The sequence below is a fragment of the Cyrtonyx montezumae genome, unplaced genomic scaffold (genome assembly GCF_038088225.1).
Source record: "Cyrtonyx montezumae isolate F1298 unplaced genomic scaffold, pur_monq_1.0 scaffold_6, whole genome shotgun sequence".
NCBI lineage: Eukaryota > Metazoa > Chordata > Aves > Galliformes > Odontophoridae > Cyrtonyx > Cyrtonyx montezumae.
Window position 1 is genome coordinate 1,632,963 of NW_027072067.1, and position 12,712 is coordinate 1,645,674.

At 53.1% G+C, this 12,712-nt stretch overlaps 1 protein-coding gene across 3 annotated transcripts in view; it reads right to left on the bottom strand.

Annotated features, from left to right (window-relative positions):
• The window catches only part of CACNA2D2 (calcium voltage-gated channel auxiliary subunit alpha2delta 2), a 125,267-nt gene that overhangs the window by 20,378 nt on the left and 92,177 nt on the right, over positions 1-12,712 (bottom strand). The window contains exons 4-5 of one of the 3 annotated variants that reach the window (XM_065749516.1): positions 7,377-7,436; positions 962-1,006 (exon numbers count right to left, since the gene is read on the bottom strand). In XM_065749516.1, coding sequence (XP_065605588.1) covers positions 962-1,006; positions 7,377-7,436 — 105 coding nt within the window. Of the gene's footprint in view, positions 1-943; positions 1,007-7,376; positions 7,437-12,712 lie in introns of all 3 variants that reach the window. The other 2 variants (XM_065749514.1, XM_065749515.1) reach the window with 2 other exon arrangements.

Genomic DNA, 12,712 nt, shown 5'->3' on the forward strand with positions numbered 1-12,712 from the left:
TCATCGCTTCTGTGCTCTGCCTGCAGCACCCAGCCAAGAGCGGCTGCTGCCCTGAGTGCGTCTCCAAGCATCAGCTCCCTGTCCCCTGCTGGCAGAGAGCAGCACTGCTCCTGCAGGCACGCCGAGAGCCCTGCGGTCCCCCGGGGACACGTGCTGGCCGCCCAGCTGCTAAAGCCCACTCTGAAATCCAAAATCTGCTTAGGGAGATAGCAGAGCTGAGTGCAAGCAGAATGAAAAGGAAGCTCATTTCTTTCTCTCCCTCCTTAAACCCGGTATGAGGCTGGTGAATGAGGCCCGGTTACACTGAATAGGCATTGTCTATCAAAACCAACTTCATTTCAGCGAGATCCTGCTCAATTTAAATATAAAAATTGAAGGGAAATAAAAGAAAAGATAGAAAGGCCGCTATTTAGTGAGGTTCAGTCCCGTCGCTATCATCTCCCCCCTTCTTTATTTCAACATCACCTTCTTTTCTCTCTATTTTTGCCAGGATTGAATGTGCCAGGGTCACGCTGGGTGGCAGTGATGGCCTAAGTTCGGGACTGGTGCTGGCAGGGTGGGCAGCATCCTGCCCCGTGCCTGTCCCCACCTGCAGGGACAGCAGAGCCCTGCCCCGGGCTGTGGCACAAAGCTCCCTGCGTGCCACCAGCTCAGCGTGACGTGGGGTGATGGCAGTCCCCTGGGGACTGTCGGTGCGGATTTGAAGCCCTGATTGCCAGAAATCACAGGATGGCTGCACAGGGAGAGGGCAAAGAATTAGCTTCAGTTGCTAATTAAAGATTTGCTCTTCATTTGAATTTCAGATGCCAGCTTTAATTTTAGAAACTTCAGCAGCAGCACAGGGACCTGCCCAGCGGGACCAGGGCTGGATGTCACCATGGTGTAGCCAGGGATGGGTCTCAGGGACGCGCGTGTGCCCACGGTGCAAGGGGATGGTACTCACAGTACTCACAGCACTCACAAATTCCGTGTCTGCCTTGGAGTCGTAGTACTCGATGTCCTCCTCCTGCAGAGAGAGCAGAGCTGCGTTAGGGCCAGGCACGGATGGGGGCACCAGAAGGTCCCCATCACCAGCCCTGCTGCCCTGTACCCCTGCCCATAGCACAGCAGTGGGACGCAGACCCTCTCCGTGTTCCCAGTGGGTGACACCGGGCTGCAGTGTGTCCCTGCACCAGGGATGTTGCAGTTGCAGTCCAGGAGCTGTGGCACAGCCAGGCAGGGAGGTGGCTGTCCCTGCCTGCACGGGTGGAACAGTGAGCAGCATCCTCACTTCGACTCCTTAATTTGAGGTGTTCAGAAGCTATTTACGCAGAAAGGTCTGCTCAGATCCCTCTCCCTGCATGCTAGGGCACGAGGCAGCTGACAGCACTCCGAGAGAGGCAGGCGATGCAGCCAACCATCACACTGTCACAACAGCATCTCGTCTCCCAGCACAGGGGGGAATTAAAGGGCCCTCAGGGCTCTCTCGCGCACGTGGCGATGCGGGCACAGTGGTGGCATCCCCTGCATGGATGTCACTGCACCCTGTCCCACAGCATGGGCCCATGGAGGGCTCCCATGCCCTCTCCACAGCCCCCCCGTGTCTGACAATGAGCAAACGCCGCTAGAGTGGAGCGAAACACCCAAGGCAGCGCTTTCTGATTTTTGTTATTAAAAAGCCTAGTCACTAAGGGAGTGTATTTATAAATGATCTGTGATTTGTTGTGAGATGCTGAGGGCTTCACAACAACACGGGAAGGCAGAAATAATGAATCGGCCCTGGGTGGGCCCCCTGCATGGCCCTGCCCCACACCAGCACCGTGCCCCTGGCCCGTGGCCATCTGCACCTCGCCGTGAGAGGAGTCCCCGGAGACCCATAACACAAACGAGCTAATTTCATGTTTAATGAGCTTTAATCAGAAGTGAGTGTGACTAACAACAGCCATCCAGAAGGGGCTTTGTTATTCATTTTATCTTCCATCATCTCCTCCAAATAGCTCCGTCCCCCTCTGGTACACGGGAACAGGGATGTGACCATGCCAGCATCTGCTGTCACTGCGTCCCCACTCTGCACCATGGGTGACATCTGTGGAGAAGACACATGGGACGGCATCATGGCTCCACAGAGGGGTCCCAAAAGGGGAGCAGGGAGTACTACAGTTTCCTCTCCCTTGTATTTGCTCTTAAAGCCATGCTTGTTCTCTTCACCTGATCCTTGCTTCCTCTTCCTGCAACACATTCAAGCACAGGAGCTGTGTAAATAGTGCTGGTATTTCTGCAGTCCTTCCGAATAAATGCCAATAGAGAAAATGAGTGGGAGGAGATGTTGAGGGGTTTGGGAGTGAGCCCCCCCAACAGCATTGCCTTCAGCTCTTGGAAGTGAACCTGCGCAGAGGCACTTGCTGCTCTGAACTGGTGGGCACTGTTCTGAAGTGGTGGAGCACTGCTGTGAGGTGGCGGGCACTGGTTTGAACTGGTAGGCACTGGATGCTCCTCCTCGGTGTGGCACTAAGTACTTCAGTGCGACAGCTGCGAGACAGCACCATCATTACCAGAGAAGCACAGGGTTATTTTAGTCCTCAGGCACGTGGAAATGACCCTGGTGGTTAAGCTCAATCACAGTGCAATCTGCAAAAGCTGGTGAAGCTACTGGCATCACACCCTTCCATTCTGGGGTCTCCTCCTGGATGAAGCTGCCTCATGTCAGCACCGCCCTGAGGACCCCAGCCCCCTGCATCCCCCCTGCGCCATCCCTACCCCCTGCAGGCACTGAAATACATCTCTGTTTTTAACAGTGCCAGCAACTAAAAATGCCATCAGAAAGGTCAGCACTCTGCTGGCAGTGCTGCACCCTGGTGGGGTCAGAACGTGGGGGACGACAGGGATCGCACCCCATTGGCACCTCCGCACGTGGCAAGCCGGGCATGCTGGCACTGCCAGCAGCAGTGAGTGCACATCTGGAAGCCCCCAGCCCCTGGGAAAGCCCAGGTGCAGCGTGCAGGGATGCAGGATGACCCACAGCTGTGTGTCAGGACGAATCCTTCCCACTACAGCCCATAGGATGAAGCAGAACATATCACAGGCAGCGCTCTGTGCGCTCAGCAGCCCAGCCAAGGACAGGTGGGGACAGCCATCATCATCTCCCTTGGCATCTTTTTTTTTTTCCATAAAAAAAGCAATTTCCTCCCTCCACCTCTCTGACAGAGCCAGGGGAATATATAAGTGACCTGTCAGCACCTCCTTCACCTAGCTGAGCAGATGCACTGAGCCGATGGCACCCAGCCCTGGGGCAGGGGGACAGCAGGGATGCCCATGGCACCCCTTGCCCCATCCATCCCTGCTGGCCCCAGAGGCACGTCTGCTTCTCTTAAGAGCAAATGGCACAGCCCTGTGGTTTTTGTGAATGATTTTCTTGTTCTACTTTCGTCCAGAATGGCTCTACAGCAAGGTTGGTGCTTTAACACAGTAATTCTCAGAGCGTAATGAAAGCTGACATTATATCAAACACAATAAAGACTCTCAGTTGATGGAGATCATTCCTGAACACACAAACCCATTAAACTGAAAAAAAAAATATCAATTCTACACACTCGCCAGCCAAAAGAAAATGTGATTTGTTATCTAAAAGGGGGTTATAAACACAGCTTCAATGCACTTTCTGTGCTGTAATGAAAACTGGGTTTGAAATGGCAAGACGACTGCAAATTAGAGTATTTGATTTTATTTTCTAACTTTTTAGGTAAGCCTTTTACAAGGGCAAGTGCAAGGTGACGGTGGCGATCTTTCTGTTCTCCACCGATAAGTAGGATCTGTAATTAAAGGAGGAGAAAAATGAAACGGGGATAAGGAACTTGTGCTTGCCCTTCTGAAGATGCTTTGACCGCAGAAGCTGGAGCGGTCCTGCATGGCCACAGAGCAGGGCAGGGGACAGCCAGCCACAGCCCCACTGCTGTGCTCATCTGCCCTACTCCCAGTGCTGCAGCCCCATCACCATGCTCCATCACTGCTTCCCACTGCCATGCTGGGATTTTCTGCCATTCCCCAGCGAGTGAAACCTCGGCGATTCATTCTGTCCTTCCCCATTTGGCGAACAGTGCTCCCGTTTTCCCCTGAGTTTCATTTCTAATGGAGCTTGAAATTATCTGGGCTTTGCTATTTGCTTCCTTGTTTGCAGGTGGGAGTTATTGACAGAGGGCAGCCTGGGCTCCCTGTGCCAACTCTGTGCCATGGCATGGCACACACGGCACAGTGCAGGAATCTTTTTGGGATTCTGCCATTGTAATGGGCTTGCTGGGGGGGCCATCCCATAATGCCTGTGATCAGAGGCAGGAACAAAACAGAAATGGGAGTGCGGTGCTGACATGCACTGAGCTCTGGAAGGGGTTATTGCCAGAAGATGACCTCCGCACCTTTGGGGTGGGACCCAGAGAGAAGCACTTTGCACCCAAATCGTATGGAAGAGGGGGGCTCCCTTGTAAAGCAGGGAAAAATGCAGTAAGGAAGAGGAACTGGGAGAAAAACAACAGTAATAAACATTTTATGAAGCAGAAAATGGCTTATAAAGAAGTCAACTTTTAAAGGCAATTTATATTATCCTGCCAAGCACACATAAATGTGGGAATGGGTCTCTGCAGTGTCTAAGGGTCCCTTAAAGGGACAAAGAGCTCTGCCATCCAGCACACCGTGCCCATCAACGCCGTGCCCTGACGTGTGCTGTGCAGGCTGCACTTCATCACCATCACCATACTGTTCTACTGCTCGGACTGAACAGCCTCCATTTGCTCTGCCCAGGATGCTCTGTGCATCCTGGGGAGGGCAGCCTCTGTGGGACACTGCCCTGGAGCAGATGAGCGTGTGACGACATGGAATGCAGGACAGGGCAGGACTATGTGGATGGTGCACGGTGCAAGGTGGAGACAATTCTGATGCCACCCAGGAAGGAAAGCACTGTCGGTGTGTGGGATGAGAACCAAAAACCCCAGCACCGGTGAGGGAGTAGAAACTTCCCAGGCAGAGAACGGTGCTGTAGGATCGCTGGGAGCGGCCTCACAGCCATCCTCGCTCCTGCTCCTGTTTCATTTTCCCCTGAACTTCCATAGCAACCCATCTGCAGTGAGCGACTCTAATGTTTAATGGTCCTGCCATTAGCACTAATGCATTGCAAACACTCAGCATCTGCCGTCGCGCATTCAGATGGAAACACAAAAATAACCACGCTCACTGCAATCTGTCATAAACTCCAGCTCGAGGTTACAGAACGACATGTGGCGAGAGGAAGGGAGAGCTGCAGCCAGGAGGACCAGCAGCTGGCAGGAGGGAGCATGGCGATGCCGCGGGCACTACCGTGGCCCTTGGCACCTCGTCCTGGTGCTGCTGCTCTGGAGGTGGGACCGACGTGTCCCCACGGGTGGCAGGAGGTGGCAGCTGCACTTGGCAGCGCAGCCCCTGCATCGTGGCAGCATCCCACCCTGCTCTGTGCTGTCCTGATAAAGCTGCGTGGTGACGCACGGCCGCGCGCTGTTTCCAGGTGACTTGCTCCTAATTACCTTGATGAAGTGGTAGCAAACAGTGCTGTTAAAAAAAAAAATATGCATTTTTTTATGGATGAAAGTGAGTTTCTGAAAGGTTTGTGCCATGAATGGCAAAATGAGCCAAGAGGTCCTAGCACCACAGCTGGCGTATCGGTTACCACCACAGCTGACCATCCCCCAGCAAAGGCTCCAGAATGGGAAAAGGTGATTTCGGGCTCCAGCACAGCAAAGGGAGGAAACGTGGGCTTATCCCACACAGCTGCTGCAGGGGAGGCACAGGGAAGGTTATCCTGCAGAGTTCATGTCCCACTGTACCTCACTGCTGTGCAGAACAAACTTTGCTGTCCTTTCGATGCCTCCTTCACCCATTTCTGGGGAAGAGGTGACAGTAAGTCACAGAAAGCTCTTGGTGACCATTAGTGCTGGTGACAACTGTCTGCCAGATGGCGCAGCTAGTGGGTTCACCTCACCTTCCATAAGCAAAGCTGTTTGTGCTGGTGAAGGGAAGGCAGAGGACATGGACATGCCTACCTTCACCCAGCTCTCCGTTCTCTGCACTGCCTTCTTACAGCCCCGTGCAGGCCCAGTGCTCCCAGTGCACTGCAGCTGAGCAGGTGCACCCCTGAAGGCCTCTAGAAGCTCACCATGCACAGGTGTCAGCCTGACACAGCTGCTGGTGGGGCAGGGACAGGTTGGGAGCACCCACCATCTGGCAAGCACTGCTCAGCACCTTGCCTTTTCTTCTGCTTCTCCTTCACCTTCTTCTCTACCTTGGCTTGGTGACCATCACTCAAGGTGGGAGGGTCTATAAGAGCAGAATTTGCTTCAGCTTCTATTCTCTCCTCCAAAGCTTCTCCTTCAACCTTTGTTTCCATTTGCAGTCCAGTGGAGACCTCTGACCACTCCATCTAGCAGCCAAGAGCTGCAAGGGGGCCAACCCCTCCTTGTAAGCGGACGTGGCAGGACAGCGGTGCACAGGGATCAGCTGGCCAGAGCTGGAGGATGGTTCCCTTTGAGATAAATGCCACTGGGTCCATGTGAGGGGCTCGTCAGGCAGAAGGATGTGTCACAGGGGCAGGCAGCCCAGAGGTGACATCCCCTCGGGCCGGGGTTCACCCTGAGCCAAGCCATTGCCTCAGGAATGGGGACAGTGAGGAAAGGGTGAGGCCACCACTGTGGGACTGCACCAGCTGCATGCTGAGCCCTGGGGCTGGTGATGCTTGCACCCCGAGGGACACCCACAGAAGTGGGGCTGTCCCCTCAACCACCACAGTGTGCTCCTGGTGGCAGGGCAGGATGTGGCCCAGCCCTGAGGAAGAAGCTGGACTCTGATTTTTTTACTGCAAGCTCCATTTGCACGGGAAGGAAAACAATCCTTCCTTCCTTTTGTGTTATTGTTAGAATTTGAGAGCATTTCCAGGCTGAACACTTCAGATTCCCGCTGAGCGTTATCACTGCCATAATTACAAAGTCAAATGCAATCATTAAAACAACATCTTCCCTCTCCCAGCCGACATTCGCTCCTTCCCCAGCCTGGCACTGCTGTCAGGTGCCTCGGGCACGTGAGCTGCTGCCCTTGCCCGGTGCCTGCCCTGAAAAACCAATTGTGAAACCCTGAGAAACCTCTCAGCAGGAATCCAAAGCCTTACTTGTTTCAGCCTTCCCCTTCCGCCCGCTCCCACCCTGCTGAAGACAAGTTCAGAATGGATTTGCCCACGTGCCCTACGGATGGGGATGGCGGCAGCTTTTAAATTCATGGGGAACCAAGGGCAAGGAGGGAGGAGCTGAAGGATGGGAAGCAGGGAAGGGGAGGCAGTCACAGTGTGCGTCCCCAGGGCATGTGGCTGGGGTGAGCCGGAGCCTTACCCGGATGTTGTCCTGCCAGTGGTGGGCCTTCTGGAACTTCTCTGCCGCGTTGGCCAGCCTCTGCAAAGAGAGCAGGAGGGGAGAGTGAGTGCAGAACCGGGTGGTGCCCATGCCACAGCTGGCCAGCACTGCTGGAGGGCAGCGGGCCAGGAGCCGGCAGCCAGGAGCCCACAGCATCTCTCCCTGCAGCGAGAGGCTCCCGGGCAGAGGCAGCCTCTATGATACTAATTGCATGGTGTTAATTAGTCATGAGGCTGGCAAGGCTGTCGCACCCCAGGAAGGCTCCCTGGAGAGCTGAGCATCGTGGGGACGCAGCCAGTCGAGACGTGTCACTGCTGATGTCCCCAGGCACCCACTCCCCTGATGCAAGCGCCATGGGAGCATGAAGGTCCCACACCATCAGCCCGTTGTACCCCCAGCTCACAGCAGGCACAGTGTGCCCACAGCTCAGCTGGGCACCGTGCACAGCGAAGCACCAGGAGCACCGAGTGGGCAGCAGCACCATACACACCTTACATCGTCCCATGGGGACAGCACAGCTTGTTCTTATCAGCCGCGTGGAGATAAGTATTCCATCACAGCACTATCTCAGCCTGCACTGGTCAAAACTTTCTCCTTTAACCTTTTTCTATGTCTTGAAATTTTGATTTCTGAGCCTAAGTGCAGGCATCCGTTGGGAGTTCAGCAATCCACAGGGTGCTGCAGCAAATCTTGTCCCACCCAGGACACTGCGAGAAGTTCAGAGATAGCAAACACAAAAGCCAAAAGTCTGCTCATTTTTGGGTCAGTTTTGCCCTGGGGGGCGGGTGCTGGTGTTAGCAGAGCTGAGGCCCAAATCCTGCATCCTCCCCCAGCCACTCCATGCTCTGCTTATGCACTGAGATGGCTGATTAAGGGCAAGCATTTATTCCGAGTCGTATTTAAGGCAGCAGTGATGAAATATGCATCTTTCTATACTTGATAAGAGCGTGTTTGTTTATTGCATGCCCAGGGAAGATTTATGGACATCTTTAACTATTCATTGCCTTGCAGAAGTGCCTGGAGTGTTGCAAATGGTGCACTCAGTGACTGCTGCACCCACTACAGGCACTTCAACGGAATGTATTTTTCCTCTGGAAAATGTCAATTTGTCAAAGTCAATCTGGACAAAACTTTGTTGTTAAGAAAATAAATCCAGATGTTCTTTTCTTCTTTGTATAACTGGTGCATTATAGGGATGGGGGACAGGCAGCAGGGCGGCACGTGCCCCAGGGAGGATGGAGTGTGGCGATGGGGACAGGCTGCAGGGCATCCCCATCTGTGTGCAATGAGCTCATCATGAATAATGTGATTGGGATCGATACAGCTCAAGGATTATTTCTAATCCTTAATAACGATTAAACCATTATTTTACAAGTGCTGTGGATCAATCATTTCATCTTCAGCCGCGCAGCGTGCAGGGAGTGGAATGCACTGCATGGCCCCCACGGTGCCCCCCCCACTTCTGCATTCAGTGCGGTGCTCCTGTCCTCCAACCAGCAGAGCCCTGGGAAGTTTTCTAGCTTCGCTGCACCACAGGGCATTAAGGGCACGTGCAGGTGCTGTGTTACACCCTGTCACTGCAACGCAGCAATGCAGCGATGGGGCAAAATGCAGCATCTGCACGTGCCCAGGGCTGCTGGGCAGCGATGAAAGGAGACAACTCCCTTATATGCACACAGGGAATATAAATCTTCAGCAAACACTGTAAAGCAGTGAAGCATCTCATCCTGTAATAATCTCTGAGCCAGTTGATCCTGGGGCTCTTATTACCCCAGCAGCTGGCATCTAAAATCCAGTCTGCAGCTGGCTTAGCCATGGCCGGGTATCGATCACTGAGCGGCCTCACAAAGCACCACAGCATTTTTCTATCAGAGCGCTAACTTGTTTGCCAATAACTCTCAGCCACATGGCACGGGCTGTGCTGGGAGGGAAAGGGGTGGCCAGAGCCCATCTCTCCTCCTCTTCAACCCAGATCTGTCTCATCCCTGGGGCTGGAAAGCAACGAAGCCACGCCTGCAGTGAGCTCACCTGAAGGCACGTGCCGCACAGCAGCAGGGCTGTGTCTGAGATGAAGCCGGTGGCTTTTTGGGTGGACTCTAACTGCCAGAACCAGGCTGTACTGCACGCAAGTGGAAGCATTTGGCTTGGCACACGTGGAAGGACAGCCAGCACGCCTGTAGCTGCCGTCAGCCTGCTGACATCCTGCATCTGGTTAAACCGTGCTGAGGATTTCGAGGCATTTCCAAAATAATTGCGAGAGTTTTCTGTTTGTGCCGAGCAGCCAATTAAGCAGTTTGCAAACAAAGTGAAATCACAAAAATGTGCAGTGCTGCATGCCGTGTTTGAAAGTCCATTATTAGGAATTTACACCAGGGAAATGCATGCAAAAGCTTCTGGAGTGTGACTAACCAAGTACTGGTGACCGTGGCATTCCCACCACGCCAGGAAAATCCACACCCAGGGTAAAGCACAGAAGGTGGGTGAAAAGTGCACCGAGACCGTGTGGAGAAGGGAATGGTGTGTCCTGCAAACCCAGCAGCCACCTGTATGACAGCTGTGCCCTCGTCCTCCCCAGCACCCCAAGCAACAGAGCCAGGCTGTGGGATACGGCAGCAGGACACGCTGCTGGGCTAAGGAGAGCAGCTCCTCCTCCTTCCTCTCCACCAGCCTGCCATTCCTGCTTCACAAAGAGCAGCTTGAGCCAGGGAAAGGCACTCAGCTGCAGCCACCCACCGCCCTCCAGGGTCTTTATTCCTTTTGCCTGAAATGTGCCCCTGGCCTCATCCTGCAGCACTGCTGCTGGGACTGCGGGGGCCTTCATCCTCCTTGCTGCTACACCCAGGGAGCAGGGCAGCCCGACACTTGCTGTTTAAAGACCAGGCTGGGGGAGGAGAAGGAGCGGGAGAGCTCCCTGAAGGGAAAAGCCATCAGCTGGAACAAGATTTCAACAACTACACATTTCTTGACCTTTTCCACAGTCATATCTTAAATGTTGCATGGCTGAATGCGATAAAAAGAAAAAAAAATTAATAAAATAGATTTCATTTTTTAAAAAAGGTCAGGACATGTGTTACAGGGAAAAACTCATTTAGGTGTGTGCCTTCCCCCTCGCTGACCCGGAGGGCCCCTCGCAGCCTCACGTCTCCGTGCACATCACACTCAGGGCTCCGCTGCAGGGCTGGGACCATGAGCTCAGAGACGCTGACAAACGCTGGGGAGCTGCCCACACCTGGTGTGATGCTGTGTGCCTAACCCGGAGAGGCACAGAGATGATGCCAGACTCCTCTCCCTGCTGCTGCTCCATGTCAGGCTCAAGTGTGTCCCCAAATCCTTAGACGGTGCCCCAAAACTCGGCCCCCACCCCTGCGCTCCGTGCTGGCTGTGTGGGTGGCTTGGCACCCACCCCAATGACCTTTCCACAGGGCTTGGCAGAAGTCAGGGGAGCAGCCTGAGCCGCAGGGGCACAGTCCTGGTGATGGATGTTTTCAAGAGAAATGCTATTTCAAAGCTGTCCCTCCTGGTGGGTGTTCCTGAAGGCCCAGAACCAAAAGCTTGCCAGATGCAGGCTGCAGACCTCTCTGTAGTACCTCACCACTCTTTCTGAGAATAAATGTTTCTCAATATCCAACCTACTGCTCAGCAACTGGAGAGGACTTTTGTCAACCTCTTCGTCCTTTCACCATTCTGTTATTTTTACTAGCTAAGAAATATAACTAAAAATAGAATTTAGCAAAAGAAAAAAACATTTACTGTGATAACATTATACTAAGTTATTAAGTGGTGACAATGGGGGATAAACACGGCATATAGTTCATTCTACAGCACCACTGCCAGGACAGATCAAAGCCAAATGCAGAGTGAATGGAGAGCAGCTCATTAAGTGGAGCATCAGTGTATGCAAATGCAATGCCTGCTGAGCAGTCGGGGAGGGACAACACACAGATGCTGGAGAGGGAAGCTGTGAGGGCAGGAAGCAAAGGTGGAGAGCAGCAGAGCCCCTGCTCCTTTGTGCTGGGCAAGTGATAAGGTGAGAGGAAATGGCCTCAAGTTGTACCAGGGCATGTTTAGATGGGTTATCAGGAAGAGCATCTGCACAAAGCAGGTGGTTAGGCACCAGGATGGGATGTCTAGGGTGGAGTCTGTAGCCCTGGAGGTATTTCAGAGATACATGGGTGTAGCACTAAAGGACATGGTTAGTGGTGGACCTGGAAGTGTTATTTGATGGTTGGATGTGATGATCTTGTGAGTCTTTTTCAGCCTCCTTGATTCTATGATTCCATCTCCAACACAATACCCGCATCCAACTCCACTTTCCCATCCAACTCCACTTTTTGCAACTGCTCATCCATGCACAAGTAGCCTGAATTGGACAAGGGTTTCCTTCAGCACCCTGGAGAACGTCCTCTCTGTGCTCACTAACATCCCGCAGGGCATCTCAGCCCCGTGCCCAGCTGGCAGCTTGGTCTGCAGGGCACAAGACCAGTTTAGCTTCTAAGGAAGCCGCTCCACAGCACGCAGCAGCGTTCTGAAGCACTGGGAATACCGGAGAGCAGCAACATGGGGACGAGTCTGGGGACATGGAGGAGTAGCCTGCAGACATCGAGGAGCAGTCTGGGGACAATGGGGCCCATTGGACATCAGGGAGTAGCACAGAGACACTGAGGAGCAGCAGAAACCTCAGAAATAGGTGGTCAGACTTAACAGCTTGGTGCACTCATGCAACCCATCGATAAAAGGGTCAGCAGTGATGGTGCTGAACAGTACTACTTGCCCCTGCACACCTGGTCATGGCTCTTTCTGCTGGCCTGGATTTCTTCTCCTCTGCTTCAGCCAGTATTGGCTTCCCTGCTGTTCCAGCAACTCTGACTCTCTCCTAAGACGTTATTTTTACACTTCTCTTAAAATACAACGCTAAGAGAGGCTTCTTGACTATATTAACATTAGGAATCTAATCAGCAATCAGACAGCTCATAATTTTCTGATTAGCTCTGATTATACTCAATCTTTAGGAAAGGAAAAAAAAAAGAAAAAGAGGAAAAAGAAGAAGAAAAAAAAGGAAAAACATAAAATTATTATCTGCTTCCCAATTCTCTCAGGAGGGCACAAAGCCATGGCAGAGCAGTGCTGCAGTCTGTGCCCCAGCAGGACACTGTCACAGTGACCTAAGAAGACACCAATAATACGTGTCATCACACGCCTTCCCTTGGTCCTACTGGGCTCAGAGAGGATGTCGTCTCAGAGAAGGTGCAGCACAGGGAGCAGAGAAGACACCAAGAGCTAATGGAGCTGGAGGAGTATAGCTCCATGGCACAACA